Raw genomic sequence first — 17736 nt, forward strand, 5'->3', positions numbered from 1 at the left:
CATAAGAATAAGAAATCTCAAGAGCTACTGCCATATTTATACACTGCTTCTATTTTAACATGGACTCTCTCTGCCTTACCTCTGCATTAACTTCTTCCAGTATTTCACAGAGACCCCTGGTGCAACTGACAGGGCTTTGTCCCACTAGAATAGAAGGCAAAAAGAGAAAGAGCATATTAATTTCGGTTGCTCTGTATAATCCTTAAGACACTTTAAAAAGATTCCTGTTTATAATATAGAAATTATAGAGTTCTTGAGTCCTGATTTGGTACCCTCTGTCTTCTTTTTGTTCCGTAGTCTTAAAAAAAATCTTTAAAGAGCACTAATTTTACCCCTCTTAATAATATAAAAGAAGCTGGGCATGGTGCCTGATGCCTGTAAAGCCAGTGCTTTGGGAGGCTGAGGTGGGAGGACTGTTTGAGTCTAGGAGTTTGAGGCCAGCCTGGACAACACAGCAAGACCCTCGTCTCTACCAAAACAATTTTTTTTTTTTTTTTTAATTAGCCAGGTGTGGTGGTGCACACTTGTAGTTCTAGCTACTTCGGAGGCTGAGTGGAGTGGATTGCTTGAGCCCAGGGGTTCGAGGCTGCAGTGAGTCGTGATGACATCACTGCACTCCAGTCTGGGTAACAGAGCGAGACTTCATCTCAAAAAACCCAAAACAAAACAAAAGAAAAGACAAAGTAAAAAAGACTGTATTGACACGGTTAAATTCCAAGGACCCCTCAGCTCCTTAGGGAAGGACTAAATGGTTGGTGTCATCACTTACAAAAGTGTCTTTAACTTGATGGAGCTTGAAGAAGTTGAGAAAAATATTTATTTTTTATTGTTATATTTTAATTCCATTTTCCACAAATTTTTAAAACATTAAAATATTTTAAAATAAAATATGTAAAATTATATTATTTAGGGAAAATCCAGTCCTAAACCCAGAGAGAAAGAAAGAGAAAAATGGAAGGAGAGACTGAGGGAGAGAAAGGAAGAGGAGAAAAGAAATAGTAACTAAAATATGTTCTTTGAAAAATATATTGACTCATCTTCTAATACAACTCCAGAGTAATTTGTTCTATGGTGTTCAAAATATTAACATTTTTATTTCACTGCTACTTAAATGAACAAATATACCATCTATGTCTCTTTTATCCTTTCCTACTCATTTTAATAAATTTTATTTATTGTCATTTCTTCATTTAACTGATAATACTTGTCTTCATATTTAAAAATTAGACTTCTGTTGAAGAACCTCATTGTTTAATAAAGGCTGATTGTTACTGTTATATGAAAATATAGATTTCACTGATTTCCAGTCTAGAGTGGAACTGAGAAGAAAATTTTCTGAAATATCACTACATGAATCAAAATTCATTCTAATTAAGGCTCTTCAAAACACTAGGGTTCTACTGTAATTATCACTAGAATATTGGTAATTAACCAGAAAAGAGTATGTTAATTTTAAACAGGCAATTTTTAATACTACATATTTAAAATCATGTTACCTAAAACGTATCTTAAAATATGTTTTCAGGGGAAATCTGCCTCTAACGGAAGAAAGAAGTTGGAATGTAGATTAAATTAACTTTGAATTCACCACAAACTCTTTCAATAGAAACTTGTCTAATAAATAAAAAAAATTAAATGTTTACCTAATCCCACAGTATTAAGCTTAAACAAATAAAAAACATTCCTAAGGAAGTGATTATGAACAATTCTAAGGTCACCCATATTTCTTTTCTTTTCTTTTTTTTTTCTTTTGAGACGGAGTTTCACTCTTGTCACCCGGGCTGGAGTGCAACGGAATGATCCTGGCTCACTGCAACCTCCGTCTGCTGGATTCAAGTGATTCTCCTGCCTCAGCCTCCCAAGTAGCTGGGACTACAGGCATCCGCCACCACGCCCAGCTAATTTTTGTATTTTTGGTAGAGACAGGGTTACACCATGTTGTCAGGGCTGTTCTTGAACTCTTGACCTCAGGTGATCCACCTGACTCAGCCTCCCAAAGTGCTGGGATTACAGGCGTGAGCCACCGTGCCCAGCTTAGGACACCCATATTTCTAACAACTTGCACAGTTTTATGGATCATTTTAAGTACATTGATGAACCTGCATAACAATAAAATTATTAAGCTTCACAAACAGATACCTGATTGAAATAGGCTTTGAGTTAAAGGCAGTTTCAATTATATTTAATCAAATATAAAACTCAGAAAGATAAAGAATTACACTGTTCTATCAAAATTTATTAATTCCTTTTCTCCTTGACTTTTGATAGATCTTCTCTGCAGTAGTGGTGCTTTAAAAAAGCAACTTTTAGTTAAATATTTACTACTTTTCAAGGAAAATTTTTACATTGCTCCTAAATTAAAATACTTTTAAATTTATAATGCCTTTTCAATAACATTTTAAAATGGCACATTATTTGGGGTCAAGCAGTAATTCATTGTTTTCTTAAAGTATGTGGAAAGTAAAAAGGTGAGCTAAATTTAGTTTTGATTTATTTTAATGTAACCATATTGCTTAGTTTTACTTTATATTATTTACAAGTATTCTTAATATTATGCTTTGGAGCTACACAATTAACTAACTTAAACATTTTAAAAGATGATAAGCTATGAGATAAGTCCATGCCATTCTAACCATTGTTTTGGTGAGGCAGGGAAAGGAAGAATTTTCACTGAACTAAAATGCATATACAGAAAAGGGAAAGGTCCAATAAGTTTACACAAACTGAATGTGCCCATGTAATCAACACCCAGGATCAAGAAACAGAAGCCCCATTCTCCCCTGTGTTCCATTGTAGTCACTACCCATCTACCAAAGCGTAGCAAAAGCATCAATTCATCCTAACCTTTTTGTAAAAATCAGTTTTGCTGATTTAGTCCTCCATTAAACAATCATCATCCTTTATCAGATGATATTCAGCAGAAACCCTTTTTCTGGCCAGTGTGGGATTTAGTTATGACAAGTAGTATTAGCAAGGGGATTCTATTGTGAACTAATTAGCCAACATAGTTTTTTGTTTGTTATGTTTGTTTGTAAGAAGTTAAGATTCCAGCCTAGGGTGGTAGTTCTCAAACTTCAGAATGCAAGAGAATAACATGGAGAGCATATGAAAACGTAAGATGGCTGGGCTCCAACCCCACAGTTTCTGATTCTGTAGGTCTGAGGTGAGACATGCATAGGGATCCCCAGCGATGCTAATGCTGCTGTCCTGGAATAGTTTGATAACTACTCTCCTAACGTCTACACTTAATATCAGATTGATAGAGAATCAATTAGATCTGTAAAAAAGTAAGCTTCCTTCTGCCTCAGCTTCCTGAGTAGCTGGGATTACAGGCACATGCCACCACGCTGGGTTAATTTTTGTAGTTTTAGTAGAGGCGGGGTTTCTCCGTGTTGGCTAGGCTGCTCTCGAGCTCCTGTCCTTAAGGGATCCTTCTGCCTTTGCCCCCCAAAGTGGTAGGGTTACAGGTGTGAAGGTGCGAGACAGCACACAGGGTATATACATTTATTTTCCTTTTTTTTTTTTGAGATGGAGTCACCCAGGAGTGCTGTGGCATGATCTCGGCTTCCTGCAACCTCTGCCTCCCGGGTTCAGGTGATTCCCCCTGCCTTAGCCTCCCACGTAGCTGTGACTAGAGGTGTGTGCCACACACCCAGCCAATTTTTTTTTTTTTTTTTGTATTTTTAGCAGAGACAGGGTTTCACCATGTTGGCCAGGATGGTCTCAATCTCCTGAACTTGTGGTCCACCCAAGTTGGCCTCCCAAAGTGTTGGGATTATAGGCGTGAGCCACTGCGTCCAACCTTTTTTTTTTTTTTTTTTTTTTTTTGAGACAGGGTCTCTTTCTGTAGCCCAGGCTGGAGTGCAGTGGTATGATCATAGCTCACTGCAACCTCTGCCTCCTGGGCTCAACTGATCCTCTCATCTTAGCTTCCCAAGGTTGGGATTACAAGTGTGCACCACCATGCCTCTCTAATTTTTTGTGTTTTTTGTAGAGGTGGGTTTTACCATGTTGCCCAGGCTAGTATCAAACTCCTGGGCTCAAGTGATCCACCCACCTTGGCCTCCAAAGTGCTGAGCTTTTTATTTTTAATACTTAAAATTGAGTATATTCTTAATATTTAGACTACTATGTTAAACTCATTAGTTTTACTTTCATAGCACATACCTCCCCAAGTTCAACCATAAGTTCACAGTATCTCTGAATTTGTCCTAATCTCAAGTGGATTTCAGCAGCTTCCTTCAGTCTTTCCTCTTTAGTAGGTACACCAATACCACCACCAAATTTAGACATCTTGACTGTCGTTAGTTCTTGAGCTTCAGACTGGTTTAAAAAAGAAAATAGAATTTTAAAAAATCTGTCATATTTTGTTTTATATGTGTCACAATAATTTGTTGCATATTTCAAAATAACTAAAAGAGAGGAAGTGAAATGTTCCTAACACACAAAATAAGATAAATGCTTGACGTGCTGGATACCTCAGTTACCCTGATTTGATCAATATTCATTGCATGTTCGTATGAAAATATCACATATACCCCATAAACTATTATGCATCCATAATAATTAAAAATTTTAAAAATTGTTTTACAAGAGTTCATGATAACAATGAGCATATAAACATTACATGAATACATACTTCAAAAGCATATAGCTCTGGAAAGTCAATATTTTAAAAATATTTTTCTCTATAAAATATGATACCTTTCTAAACATAATATTTTGGGGGGTGTGTGGGACACAGGAGGGGAGAGACTGAATCCCATTTTCCTTAACCCTGTCCAGGTGTTGTAGTTACACAGAACAGATAAAAGGTAATGATACAGTAATATACAACAAGACAGAGAGGCCTCTAGTAAAAATAAAAAGTTACTGGCTTACTTTAATTAGCTCCTCTCTGTCAAACAGATTTTGCAGTTACAGTCATTAGGTGTTTAGTTTGCAATTAAAGAAAGTACTTCCTCATTATGGAAAAAACTGCTCTTTATGAGCATTAGATCACATCTCTGGCACAACCGTCTCCATGCTTTAACAGTTAACTATAGATATTCCAGAAAAATATACAAGCAATTTTTTCTTTCTGGTCCCAGGATAGGTTTTGTGGTTAGTACTGTAGATTGCCCCAGGGATGACGTAACTACTAGTTTTTACTGAAATTCATTAAGAGCTATAATACGATCATTTTTTATAAAACATATCCCAGAATAGCCTATTAGGCCCTCTGAGACTAAAATTAGAATAGTCCATATGTCACAATCATCTGCTAATAGGGGAAAGATAAAGCATTTCAAGGAGTTCCAAGTGACCTTGAAGGAATTTCATGAGACTCAACCGATGATAACCACGATTGACTTAATCTGTTCCCAAGTAATTCACTTTCATGATTCATTTTACCCAAGATGGATCTCCTCAGTGTTCATTTATTTAAATCTACCAATCTAATCACACATATTTTTCAAATCATTTTTATATTTTAATAGTGAAAAGGCAAAAAATTTGCTTGAGTACATCATATTTGCATACTTGACTTACTGTTCTAAATTTAATCAGATGTTTCAAGTGCATTATTCCTTTGCAGTAGTTCTGAGGAAGTAAGCTGTCATCCTGTCCTTTTATCACAGCAACCAAGTTCCATAAATTGTCACTGCCACCCGGAGGCTACAGAGTTGATAAAAAATAAATATGTAATAGTGAATTAGAAACCTCATAGTATTTTGCATCTTCAAAAATATTATAATGCAGGCATATCTAAATTTAAAAATTAATAAAATAACTACATGTTATCTCATGTATTGTTTCCAGTTTTACATTTGCTTTCTTACAGTGTACAGATTATGGTAAGAGGTACCCAATGAATTAGAATGGTACATGTAAATATGTGAAAATAGTTGTAAAGATTCATGTTGGCTAAAGGGAAAATATTCGCATTTAATTCCTGTAATACTTACGGATAAACATTCTGAAAACCATCTTAGTTTTTTCACTCGAGAATTAGCAGTTAGTTTTTCTATTTCTTGTCTAATATCTCTTGACACTTTACCACACAGTAGAGGAGGAGTGGCTGGTTCTACAGCATAATCTGAAAAACAGACATAATTCAGTGAGAGAAGATTTCTCATAAAACGTTTAGAAATAAACTATAATACATGTATATATTCCATACCAGTGTTCCCAATAATTTCTTCCCAAGATCTGTCTGCCAGAATATTTATTTGTACAGGAGTGATTAAGGCTGTTAATGACCAGAGTCTCACTGTAGAGTCACGGGAGCAAGAGGCCATAGTGAAGGGGCGACTGGGATGGCAGGTTAAACCTGATGAAAATAAAAATCTATTTTAAGTAAAGTGAACATTGAAAAATATTCTTTATTTATATGTGCTTCATAAAACTTCTACAGAATTGAAGCTATGAAGAAATATTATGAGTAACTGAAAGATTCTTAGTCAGCTTCGTATCTGTATTTAATATATTGGCTGAAAATAGTAACAGAATGCAATAAATCATTTCATATATCCTATAAATATGAATATAAAATTGAATAACTATTAGAGGCTGGACATGGTGGCTCACGCCTGTAATCTCAGCACTTTCCTGGGAGTCCGAGGCGGGTGGATCCCTTGAGCCCAGGAGTTTGGGATCAGCCTGGGCAACATGATGAAATACCATCTCTACCAAAAATACAGAAACTAGCTGGGTGTGGTGGCACGTGATTGTAACCCCAGTTACTTGGAAGGCTGAGGTTGGAGGATCTCTTGAGCCTGGGGGGTGAAGGTTGAAGTGAGCTGTGTTTGCGCCACTGTATACCACCCTGGGCAATAGAGCCAGAGTGAGACTCTTGTCTCAAAAAAAAAAAAAAAAAAAAGAAAGAAAGAAAGAAAAAAAAAGAAGAAAAAATTATTAGAAAGCAAATGGTCATGGATGAAAATGTGAAAATTATATTTCGTGTGGTTAAGCAGCAACAAGTATACTGTAAAACCAATAGCATACATAGTATCTGTGAGTTAATGGATGGGCAGATGACGTTCTAGTTAAAAGACGAAGACTTGGGGACGTTTCAATTCAAATATTGACAAATATGATTCTCTCCCACACTCAGTCCCGCATTGTCTTGGCTAAAAGGCCACTGTGGTTAAGCATATGGATTTGAATCTGATCTAGATTGAGGTTACTTTCTCTAAGAAATCATTTTTGGATTCTTAATCTGCCCATTTACTCCTATCAAGGTTTAAGGATGAGAATAAATACAAACAAGAATGAGAGTGAAGAGATGTGCAAATGGTAAGTAATCTGATTTTCCATAATTACGTTAATTATATGAAAACAACTTGGGATTATATTCAAAAACAAAACACTGTACTAAACATCCAAGAATAGAGGAATGGTTAAATAAGTGGTATCTACTCTATTACTGATTTCCTGTTAAACAACTTACCTCTAGAGTGATGTCAAAGGAAGGAAGAAAAACAAAAGCCAGACATATATATATATATACACCCATCGCAATATGTGTGCATTGTGTGCGTGTTTGTGTGTACACAGAAACGGGTGCAGACGGGGCGAGGGGGAGAAAGACACCACAGTGCTAACAACAGTCATCTTTGGTAATTTTTGTTGACTTTTTCTTCTGTATGTTCTGGTATTATAATAATAAACATGTATATTTTCTAATGTGAAAAATGTTATTGTAAAATAAAACACTGTATAACTTCTTTAAAAATACTGTATTCCTCAGAAATTATAAGCACCGTTAGTAGGTCAATATAACAAACACATGAAAGAATGAAAGACACTTTACCATATACATCTGCACCGTGATCATACACAGTGTCCACACAAGTTCCTTCTCGAGTGTCCCATACTTTTATAGTATAGTCCCAGCTGCCAGATATGAGCAGATACGGAATCTCAGTATTCCACAATAATCCCCTCACAGGTGCAGTGTGTCCACTAAGAATATTGATGCAAGCATCTTGAGTATAATCCCAGATGCGAACGGTACTGAAAACAGAATATTATGGGTGTGATAACATTCAAGTTCTAATGTATCTAGAGTATTAACATATTCTTAATAGAGTGTAATAATTATTGATTAGCTTATCTAGAAGCATTTTATGTCTCAAGATAAAAGGTTCTCTTCATTTCATTTTAATTTAAAAAATAATAATTGTATATATTTGTGTGACATTTTGATATATGCTTACAATGTGGAATAATTAAATCAAGCTAATTATTAACAAATTCATCCCCTCACACACTTTTCTTCATAGTAGATGGAAATGAATATTTAACTAGGCTAGTGTTAGCTTATTTAAACATATTTTCTTTCTTGACTTTTACTCTTCATTTATTACTGGTAGCAAATATATTATTTCACAGTTTTTATGTGAATAAAATTGCTTTGTTAAAATGAAATTTCAAAAACAGATATAACCAAAGTGGAAAATATGACTAATAATACAGATACAATAATTTAAGATATCAAGACTATTTGTAAATTATAAAAGTATAACATGTATGATGATGGGTATTATTTGAAATGTCGCTTCATATTTATGCTTTAATCAATACAGCAAATAATTCCTTCACATTTTTGTCAGTGATAGAAGTTGCTTGGTCAGTGCAGAATAAATCTTAGATCAAGTTAAAGAATTTAAATATAACTGGATTCGCGAAATTACTTGTATCTATTGATTGCACAAATGTTACTGAAATTAAAATTTAACTTACAATCAATATAAGACCTCCAACTGCTAATTTTGCTTAGACAAGTCACAATAATTTTTTAGTCACAGATAAATGCCAAACTGACAACAAAATAGTAGTACTTCAAAAGTATTACTATTTTGCACTATATAACATAGGAGATAAATGATATATTCTTATTTCTTAAGGCATATCCCTTTCTGCTTTACATAAAAAGTTTCCTTTTGGCCAGGCACAGGGGCTCATGTCTGTAATCCCAGCACTTTGGAAGGCTGAGGCGGGTGGATCATGAGGTCAAGAGATCAAGACCATCCTGGCCAACATGGTGAAACCCCATCGCTACTAAAAATACAAAAATTAGCTGGGTGTGGTGGTGCACACCTGTAGTCCCAGCTACTAGGAAGTCTGAGGCAGGAGAATCGCTTGAACCCGGGAGGCGGAGGTTGCAGTGAGCTGAGATCGCACCACTGCACTCCAGCCTGGTGACAGAGCAAAACTCTGTCTCAAAAAAAAAGAGTTTCATTTCTTCTTCGTCCTCTTAAGCTAGTACATGACAATATATCAAAGTATATTATAATCTAAATTTTTTGTTGCTAATTTCTGATATATGTTAACATTTAAATATTTTACATTTGATATACTTTCATAAATAAGAATACATTAAAGGGACTTGTATCAAAACAATTTAATGCTATTGTAGGGGCCACTAGAACAGGCGTCTTTCCTTTTATGACATGTTAGGTAGTTAGGCTTTGAAGCCCCAGTGCATGTTTTTTTGGTCAAATCTAAGAAAGGCTTTTACAGGCCCCACTGCAAATGAGTGTCTGAGGCTTTCCAGGCCGAAGCACAGCATCTGTGAGTTCTGTGATGAGTACAGCAGTATAACTGATTTCCCTACCATTCTGACTTATTTCAAGTCATAACCTAGAGAAATCTCATAATTGTTTCTCTTATTAAATTTGGATTTATGCCAAAAATTCAATAAAAATGCTTAATCATTCAATACTAAATCTGTGGTTCCCAGCTACTCGGTAGGCTGAGGCAGAAGAATCACTTAAACCTGGGAGATGGAGGTTGCAGTGAGCCGAGATCATGCCACTGCATTCCAGCCTGGGTGACAGAGGGAGACTCTGTCTAAATATATATCTATATTTCCACATATAATTTGATCCTATAAATACGTGCATTTCTAGGAAAATATCAGCTTATGATTTTAAGGACTAGAAAATTAGAATCCAAAAATACATACCCATCATCAGAACCACTGCAAAGAATTCCCTCTCTCAGAGGAGACCATTTAACATGAAACACTTTTGCTGTATGCCCACTAAATACTTTCAATGGTTGATCTGAGCTGGTGGCTACGTAATAAACACGAACATTTGTGTCTTCACAGCCAGTGGCTATCATGTCTCTGAAATATCATCAATGGAATATTGACATAGGATAAATATGATATATAACTAATAATTACAGGTATACTGTAGTTCTAATTTCTAAAAGTAGAATTTTTGCTTCCTAGGTGAAGTTAGATTAAAAACTTACCTATGTAAAAAATCATGTATAATCACTCTACTACTCATTTACAGAAACTGCACCAGTATAGAAAGAGTTTCTTTCTGTGCTTTCTTTTAATTGGTTGAATTTTTATTTTATTTATTTCAGGTCAGAGGTCATGGTATTTCTATTTCTGTACGTTCTTTTTCAAGATGACCAGACTCATAATTTTCTGAATTTTTCTCAAACTTTACATTTTGCAACACTTAGTTGTTAAGAAGCATCCCAAATGGTGAGTGATGACATTTGCTTACTTGCTGGTGGGCAAATTATTATTACACGCCTTAGCCCATTTGTTAGATTGTTTTTGTGGCATGGGTATAAACAGCAATATTCTCACTGAAAGTTTTTTGGAAAAGCTCCCCGCAGACTAGGGTTGTCTCATTGGACAGGGAGTCAGAGTCCAGTTTTCCATTCCTTTTTGATGGCTTCCCTTCTTTAAGATGCTTTAACTGTTTGATACAACTATGGAGTCCCTGGAAATAAAATATGATCTTTTAATGTTCTTTGCTCATTATTCTCACAATAGTGAGAATAAGCTAAGCAACTGCTTGTACCTTCGTGATCAAACTTGGAATACTGCTAGGAAAGGAATTCTGAGTACTAGGCAGACCTGTGGAAATCACGGACCTGCCAGAATAGTCTACTTGAGGAACATCTACTCTAACCATCACATAAACGGTCTCCACGTGCTAAACATAAAGAAAGGCAGTTACACACTGTGGATCTCAACCATCATCAAAATCCTTTCAAAACTTCAAACTGTTGACTTTGTCACATGGGTTATAAGGCTTATATTACATTATATGGGTTCTAAGATTACATCTTCTCAAGGCCCACTGATAAACAAGACAGTTTCTACACTTGGGAAATATATTTTACGTATATATATATATTTACATGTATATATGAGTATATTTTTATATATGTATGTGCATATACATAAATATAAAGTCTTAGAAATGGTATCATAAACATTTAAAGAATACACATAAAGATATCAAAATTATACAGTCAGAGATAGCTTATAAATAAACTTTGTTATGTTCAAGGTTCACTTACCTACTAAGATGCTAAGTGGAATATGAATATAGCAATCAAAACATTTTAAAAGGTTTTTAAAATTAAAAATGAAATGTATTAGGTATGCTTGGTAGTAAGCATAATAGTTAAATATAAAGGACTTCCAGTGTCATCTGAAAATAAAGCTTTCTTAAATAACTAAACATATTATATTAATATCTAACTTTTATTTCAACTGGCCAAATGGGTTATTAACTCTATAAAACAGAGAAATAGGAATGTGGAACTGTTCTATTAGTCAGATACAAGGTAATTCTGTTCATTTGCATATTTAACAAATATTTATTGAATATCTCCTTTTTTCAAGGCATAGTGAGGGTCAGCAACTGAGTGTTTTGCTAATAATATGCTGTTTAACACAGATAACACAGATGGCAATCTCATAGGGCTTACATTTCAGAGGGTGAGACAGTCATTATGCAACCAGGCAACAAATAAAATTTAATTTTACTATATTAAGTGCTCCAAAGGCGTATTATATGGGAAACTTATTTCATATGGGGTCAAGGAATACTTTTCTGTGGTTTTTGAGCTGAAAGCTGAAGGATGGGTAGCAGTTATCTATGTCCCACCCAGGTAGGGTGTGTGGTGTAGGATGGGAAAAAGAATCCTAGGTAAGGCGGCCAGTATAAGTGAAAGCCTTGGGGCAAAAATCAGATGGCTAGTTCAATAAACTGAAAGCCAGTGTGGTTGGATGCAAGAAGTAAGGGAAAGCAAGCCTGGGAATGAGATTAATAAAACAGGGAAAAGATTAGTCAGGGACCTTCTTGCAGTGCTTGCTAAAAAGTTTTCATTTTATCCTACAGTTAATGGGAAAGTATTGAAAGATTTAAGCAGTAGAATGGTGTGCTCAGCTCTGTGTCTTAAATGTTCATTCTGACTGCAACATGGAGAGGTGAGGGAGAGAGAGAGGAGGTGAGGATAAAGGGTGTAAACTGTAGAATTGACTTAGAAGGTTTCTGCAGGACTCAAAAAAACCCAAATGTTATTGGTTTAGTGGCAGGTTGATAGGAAAAATTTATATTTTTTTCTTTTAAATTGAAACAGGGTCTGGCTCTATCACCCAGGCTGCAGTGCAGTGACACAATCATGGCTTACTGCAGCCTCGACCTCCGGGACTCAACCCATCCTCCCACCTCAGTCTCCCGAGGAGCTGTGACTACAAGTGTGCCCCACCAGTCTGACTAATTTTTTCATTTTTTTTTTTTAAGAGATGAAGTCTCACTACGTTGCCCAGGCTGGTATTGAACTCCTGAGCTCCAGTGACGCTCTGGCCTCAGCTTCTGAAGTGCTTAAATTAGAGGTATGAGCCACCATACCCGGCCAAGATGAATATTTAGACAGAGAAAATTACAGGCATTGGTGGCTGATTGAAAATGGAAAGTGAGACATAAAAATGTATAAAAGAAAAGGCTAAGGATTCTGGCTTTAGCAGTTTTCCTTGTTAGCAATATTGGCCACTGAGATAGGAAATACTGAGGATGAGCGGATAGTGAGCTTATTTTACATATAACCTTAACAATGTGTAAGGCCGGGTGTGGTGGCTCACGCCTGTAATCCCAGCACTTTGGGAGGCCAAGGCGGGTGGATCACCTGAGGTTGGGAATTTGAGACCAGCCTGACTAACATGGAGAAACTCCGTCTCTACCAAAAATAGAAAATTAGCTGGGCGTTGGTGCCGCATGCCTGAAATCCCAGTTACTCAGGAGGCTGAGGCAGGAGAACTGCTTGAACCCGAGAGGCGGAGGTTGCTGTGAGCCCCGTGAGCCGAGATCGTGCCACTGCACTCCAGTCTGGGCAGCAAGAGCGAAACTCTGTCTCAAAAAAAACCACAAAAAACAGTGTGTTACACATTCTTCTGCACTTACTGGAGGAAACACATAGGTCTGTCATTTTGTAAAATGTGTGATTTGACTCGGAACACAAATACAGTTAGGCTTTAGTACCTTAATCTATATTTCCCACATTTCATATGAAATAACATAATTCACATTGTTTTTGACAATATCTTAAATAACTTTGAATTTTTAGATATATTTTATATCCCATTAAAAGAGGCTTGAAACACAATATTCTAAGAAATGCAATGAGTTAAAGGTCTAATTTTAGTGGAGATTTGACTTGGATGTAATTTTAAATCTAAGCTGATTTTTACATGATAAAAACTCTGCTGTCAAACAAGATCAACCTTTCAAAACCAGGCCCTTAAGTTCCACATCATGGAAAATTACCCAGTGCCAGAGGCATTAGCATCAGGTGGGGGACAATGCAAAGTCACAGTGGAGCACTGGCACTGCACGGATTCCTCAGTGAGATTAAAAAAAGGGCCACATTTCTATGACAGAAGCCATACATGCAATGGACTCATTTCCATTTTTCATTAGTTAGCATTATTTTTTTTCCCTAAGTATTAGAAAGTTTTTTTGAGAGTAAGAAATCAGTATTTGCAAATCATGTAAAAACTTCATGGAATAAAAATAACTAAAACAAATGAGCAATTACAAGGCTGTTTCTCATTTGCCAGGCAAAGGGGATATTGTATAAATAGAGTGATAAATATTACCTTTGGAAATAGCACTAAACTTTACGGTTATTTAAAGTTTCCAAAATGCAGTTATTATTTATTTCAGAAAAAACCACTTACTTATTGTTTTGGCTCCAATCACAACCAAACACCGCAGCCGGATGTTTATATTTGTGTAGCACTTTACCATCAATTGTTCGAATAATACTAGAATTAATTACAACGTGTTAATAGAAAAACAACATTCTAATACATTATTCAAGGAAACAAAGTCAGAATTGTAAATTTCAAATAGAAATATTCCAGGACAGAGATTTTGTCTACAAAGCACAAGGAACATTTGATAGTATTGTGTAAATATTATCAATTACGAGTATATTTGCATCTCTTAATATTAATTATGGTAACCTACAATTAATATAAAGTAATAAATTTTTATTTAAAAAGTATTTTCTTGGCCAGGCACGGTGGCTCATGCCTATAATCCCTGCACTTTGGGTGGTCGAGGCAGGTGGATCACTTGAGGTCAGGAGTTTAAGACCAGCCTGGCCAACATGGTGAAACCCCATCTCTACCAAAAAATACAAAAACGGTGGCCAGGTGTGGTGGTGCACACCTGTGGTCTCAGCTTCCAGGAGGCTGAGGCAGGAGAATCACTTGAACCCAGGAGGTGAAGGCTGCAGTGAGCTGGGATTGCGCCACTGCACTCCAGCCTGAGCGATGGAAAAACAACAAACACCCTTGTTCTTATAGAATTTTTTTAAATTGAGGAAAACATAGTCTAACACATTTTAAAACATAATGATATAACTAACATATATGTTAGATTTTTAGCTTCAAAATGAGGTAGTTCAAAATTTATAGTATTTAAAACAACTATTTATAAAGCTGGTTTTATGTACCATTGCACCAAGACCAAGACATTAAGTTATTACTTTTCATTGCATACTCTCAGTAATATAACTACAATTCAGAGATGATCCCCTACCCTCTGCTATCAGAAAAGGATTCTATGTAATTTAACTGCAAAAATAAAAGCTCTACTACCCTGCTCTATTATTACCACAATGCAAAAGCTATTGATTCCACTAGGAAAAAAGCATGTACTAATTAATGTGTTATGAAGTTTTAGAAGTGTATGGAAAAGACTGTCTTAAATGTTATTAGGCCCACCAACACTTTTGAGGTTACTGGGGAGTGATGGTGACTTATGCTTACAGGTGTTTAGTCATTGAATGTGGTATCTGTCAAACAAATAAGGCCCTGAAATACATGGTCAAACTAATTTTGTATCACTTAATCAAAAAACTCACGTCTTTTGTATTTTGGTATCTATCAATTAGCACATAGTTTCTTTCTTGGAAAAAAACAATCACTAATATTGTTGTTTCTGAAAATTTTAACTTCCCAGTAAGGATCTTTGGTTTCCATAACTACTGTCTTTTCTACTGAAATTAAAAAGTAAGGAAGAGAAGACTGGAGTGGATTTAGCAAAACCTAACAACTTCTGTATTCTCAAGAACTATGAGTGTCTATACCACGTATCCACCTATCAAAGATGACTTTATCCATAGATAGCTACAGGGGAGGAGCATCTGGTTTTAAAAAGTTTTTTAAACGAGGCATTTTTTGCTTACATACTTTTATTTGGAAACTTACTTATTTCTGGAACTTAAAGAATTAAGAAAGCACATACTTCTAAAACACAGGGTCAGTGAAGTTATTTCCTAACAAAAGACATTTCCTACATGCATGACCTTATTTCTCCTTGCAAAGGCTTTTTATCCCTTTATAAATAACAGCATCTACAAAACTGTAAACAAGTTTCTACAGCACTTTATATCTGCTGAATCACCTGTAAAACTGAAATACTACTGTGACCTTATTGTGATAATTACTAAGAGAAAAGTCCTTAAAGTTTATTTGAGGCAAATAAATGAGTATTTTCATAACAATTCAAGTAGTATTTTCACTGAGAATGCAATGAATGGCTTATTAAACAAATTTTGTGATGTGATGTGATGATAATTACTAAGACTATGTGAAAAGTCCTTAAAGTTTCTTTGAGGCAAAAAAATGAGTATTTTCATAATAATTCAAGTAGTATTTTCATTGAGAAAGCAATGAATGGCTCATTAAACACATTTTAAATACCTTTGCATTGTTATTTATTGATGATACATTACAGTAATATAATATGTGCCTATATGGGCTTAAAAATAATGCTTCTGAGAGTTGGTAGAGCTATACAAATGAAATATCACTGATAAACAATTGGAATGATCAAATGGGAACAGTGTAATTTCCTATCATGTATCATACATAGTACTTACCAGAAACCATCACTGCTGCAGGTTGCTATTCTTTTAGAATCTTTATGACTCCAGGCAATACAGAATATTCCATTTGTTCCATGCTTCAAAAAATGTAAAATACCTATCAATAAGAAATAATTCACCCCTTTTTTTCTCTTATATATTTACTTCTTCTAAGTATTACTTTTCTATTAGGAATGTGCTTTAGATGACACTAACAGAGGCATTACTGTCAAGAGCAGAAACGTGAACATATACTTTAAAAATGTCTAAAGCTGTCACAATTGAAAAGTTTTAAGATATCAATCTGTTGTTTTAAGACATAAATCAGGTGGCTCCATTTCCTTTTGTTGGATACAAGGTAAAGAGTCAAAATATCCTTCTTAAGTTATCTGTAGATTTAAGCTCTGCTTAATGCTTTTTCCCATGAATACCAGTATGGTGATGAAAACAGTTATCTGTCTGGTTCCAAACACAGCGCTACTTCAACCTCAGTATAAGACATGTTGTAAGCAGTTATTATTGGTTGTTTCTCTAAGTTCCAAAGTTGTTCCATTTTATAAAGAAATCAGAATAGATTTAACATTATTCCTATAATAAATCACTTTATATTTGCTTGATTTTCTGCTTTCTAGGATTGAGGAAGGGCCAGGGGATATAGTTATAGCTGGAATTATAAGAATTTTTAAAACTAGAAGGAATATATTACACATGAGAGTGTCATTCATCAACTATGTGATCGGTAAATAAAAGTTGTAATCAACCCATTTCTAAATTTTAATTAAAACATTTCTACTTTATATAGTACTTAAATTGTGGCTTCCATTAAGGGGAAACTAAGGTGACTTTTTATCTTGCATCTTAAGGTTGCTGTGTAAATACAGCTTTAACTTCTTAAAGCAATCTCCAGTTCGCTGGTTGTGCCTCTTTGGGGGATCAAGGAGGGTAGGTTTATGCAGGCAGATTTAAAAATGGGACTAGTCCCTTTATTCATTCATTTTATGAGGTGGAGGCCTTCTGTCAGCTTCATTTATTCCCATGAAAATTGCATTTATGACTCTCTACTATCCCGTAATTCTTTTCGTGGAACACGTGTAGCTTAGTTAATTAAAGCTGGCATTGTTAATTTTTCCCTTATTCATGACATAGGATTTAAGCAATTTCAATAGTGGTCTTAACTATGCTAGTGAATGCTGGGAAAGACATAAAGAAATAAAAGACATGTCCTTGATACTAAATGCTCGGTTTCCAGAATCAGGCTGGAAGTGTTTAGGTATTAGTGGGCAGATATGTGAGATTCCAAGTTGCCAAGATGCCATAAGAAAAAATCAACAGATCTAATAAGTAAAGATACACAATTTTTGAATCTAGGCTATAAGTTTCATTTTTAGGCTCATCTCTTCTTATAATCCACTATTTATTATGGGATAAATTGTTGTTTTGGTGATGGGAGGGAAGATGGCAGGTTGGGGCATTGCTAAACTGAAAGGGTATTGTGTTGTATGTAGAGAAAGGGAAGGATGTAAGTTTTAGAATCCTTTTCAAAGTTTCCTT

General features: G+C 35.3%; 1 protein-coding gene across 7 annotated transcripts in view; it reads right to left on the minus strand.

Annotated features, from left to right (window-relative positions):
• Positions 1 to 17736, minus strand: part of LOC105466756 (WD repeat domain 17) — a 116309-nt gene that overhangs the window by 23532 nt on the left and 75041 nt on the right. For all 7 annotated transcript variants that reach the window (XM_071092815.1, XM_071092813.1, XM_071092809.1 and 4 more), the window contains 9 exons: positions 16201 to 16283; positions 13988 to 14074; positions 9953 to 10117; positions 7796 to 7998; positions 6164 to 6313; positions 5949 to 6079; positions 5533 to 5658; positions 4168 to 4323; positions 80 to 144 (listed from right to left, as the gene is read on the minus strand). In XM_071092815.1, coding sequence (XP_070948916.1) covers positions 80 to 144; positions 4168 to 4323; positions 5533 to 5658; positions 5949 to 6079; positions 6164 to 6313; positions 7796 to 7998; positions 9953 to 10117; positions 13988 to 14074; positions 16201 to 16283 — 1166 coding nt within the window. The remainder of the gene's footprint in view (positions 1 to 79; positions 145 to 4167; positions 4324 to 5532; positions 5659 to 5948; positions 6080 to 6163; positions 6314 to 7795; positions 7999 to 9952; positions 10118 to 13987; positions 14075 to 16200; positions 16284 to 17736) is intronic.

Source organism: Macaca nemestrina, chromosome 3, assembly GCF_043159975.1.
Source record: "Macaca nemestrina isolate mMacNem1 chromosome 3, mMacNem.hap1, whole genome shotgun sequence".
In the NCBI taxonomy this organism is placed as follows: Eukaryota; Metazoa; Chordata; class Mammalia; order Primates; family Cercopithecidae; genus Macaca; species Macaca nemestrina.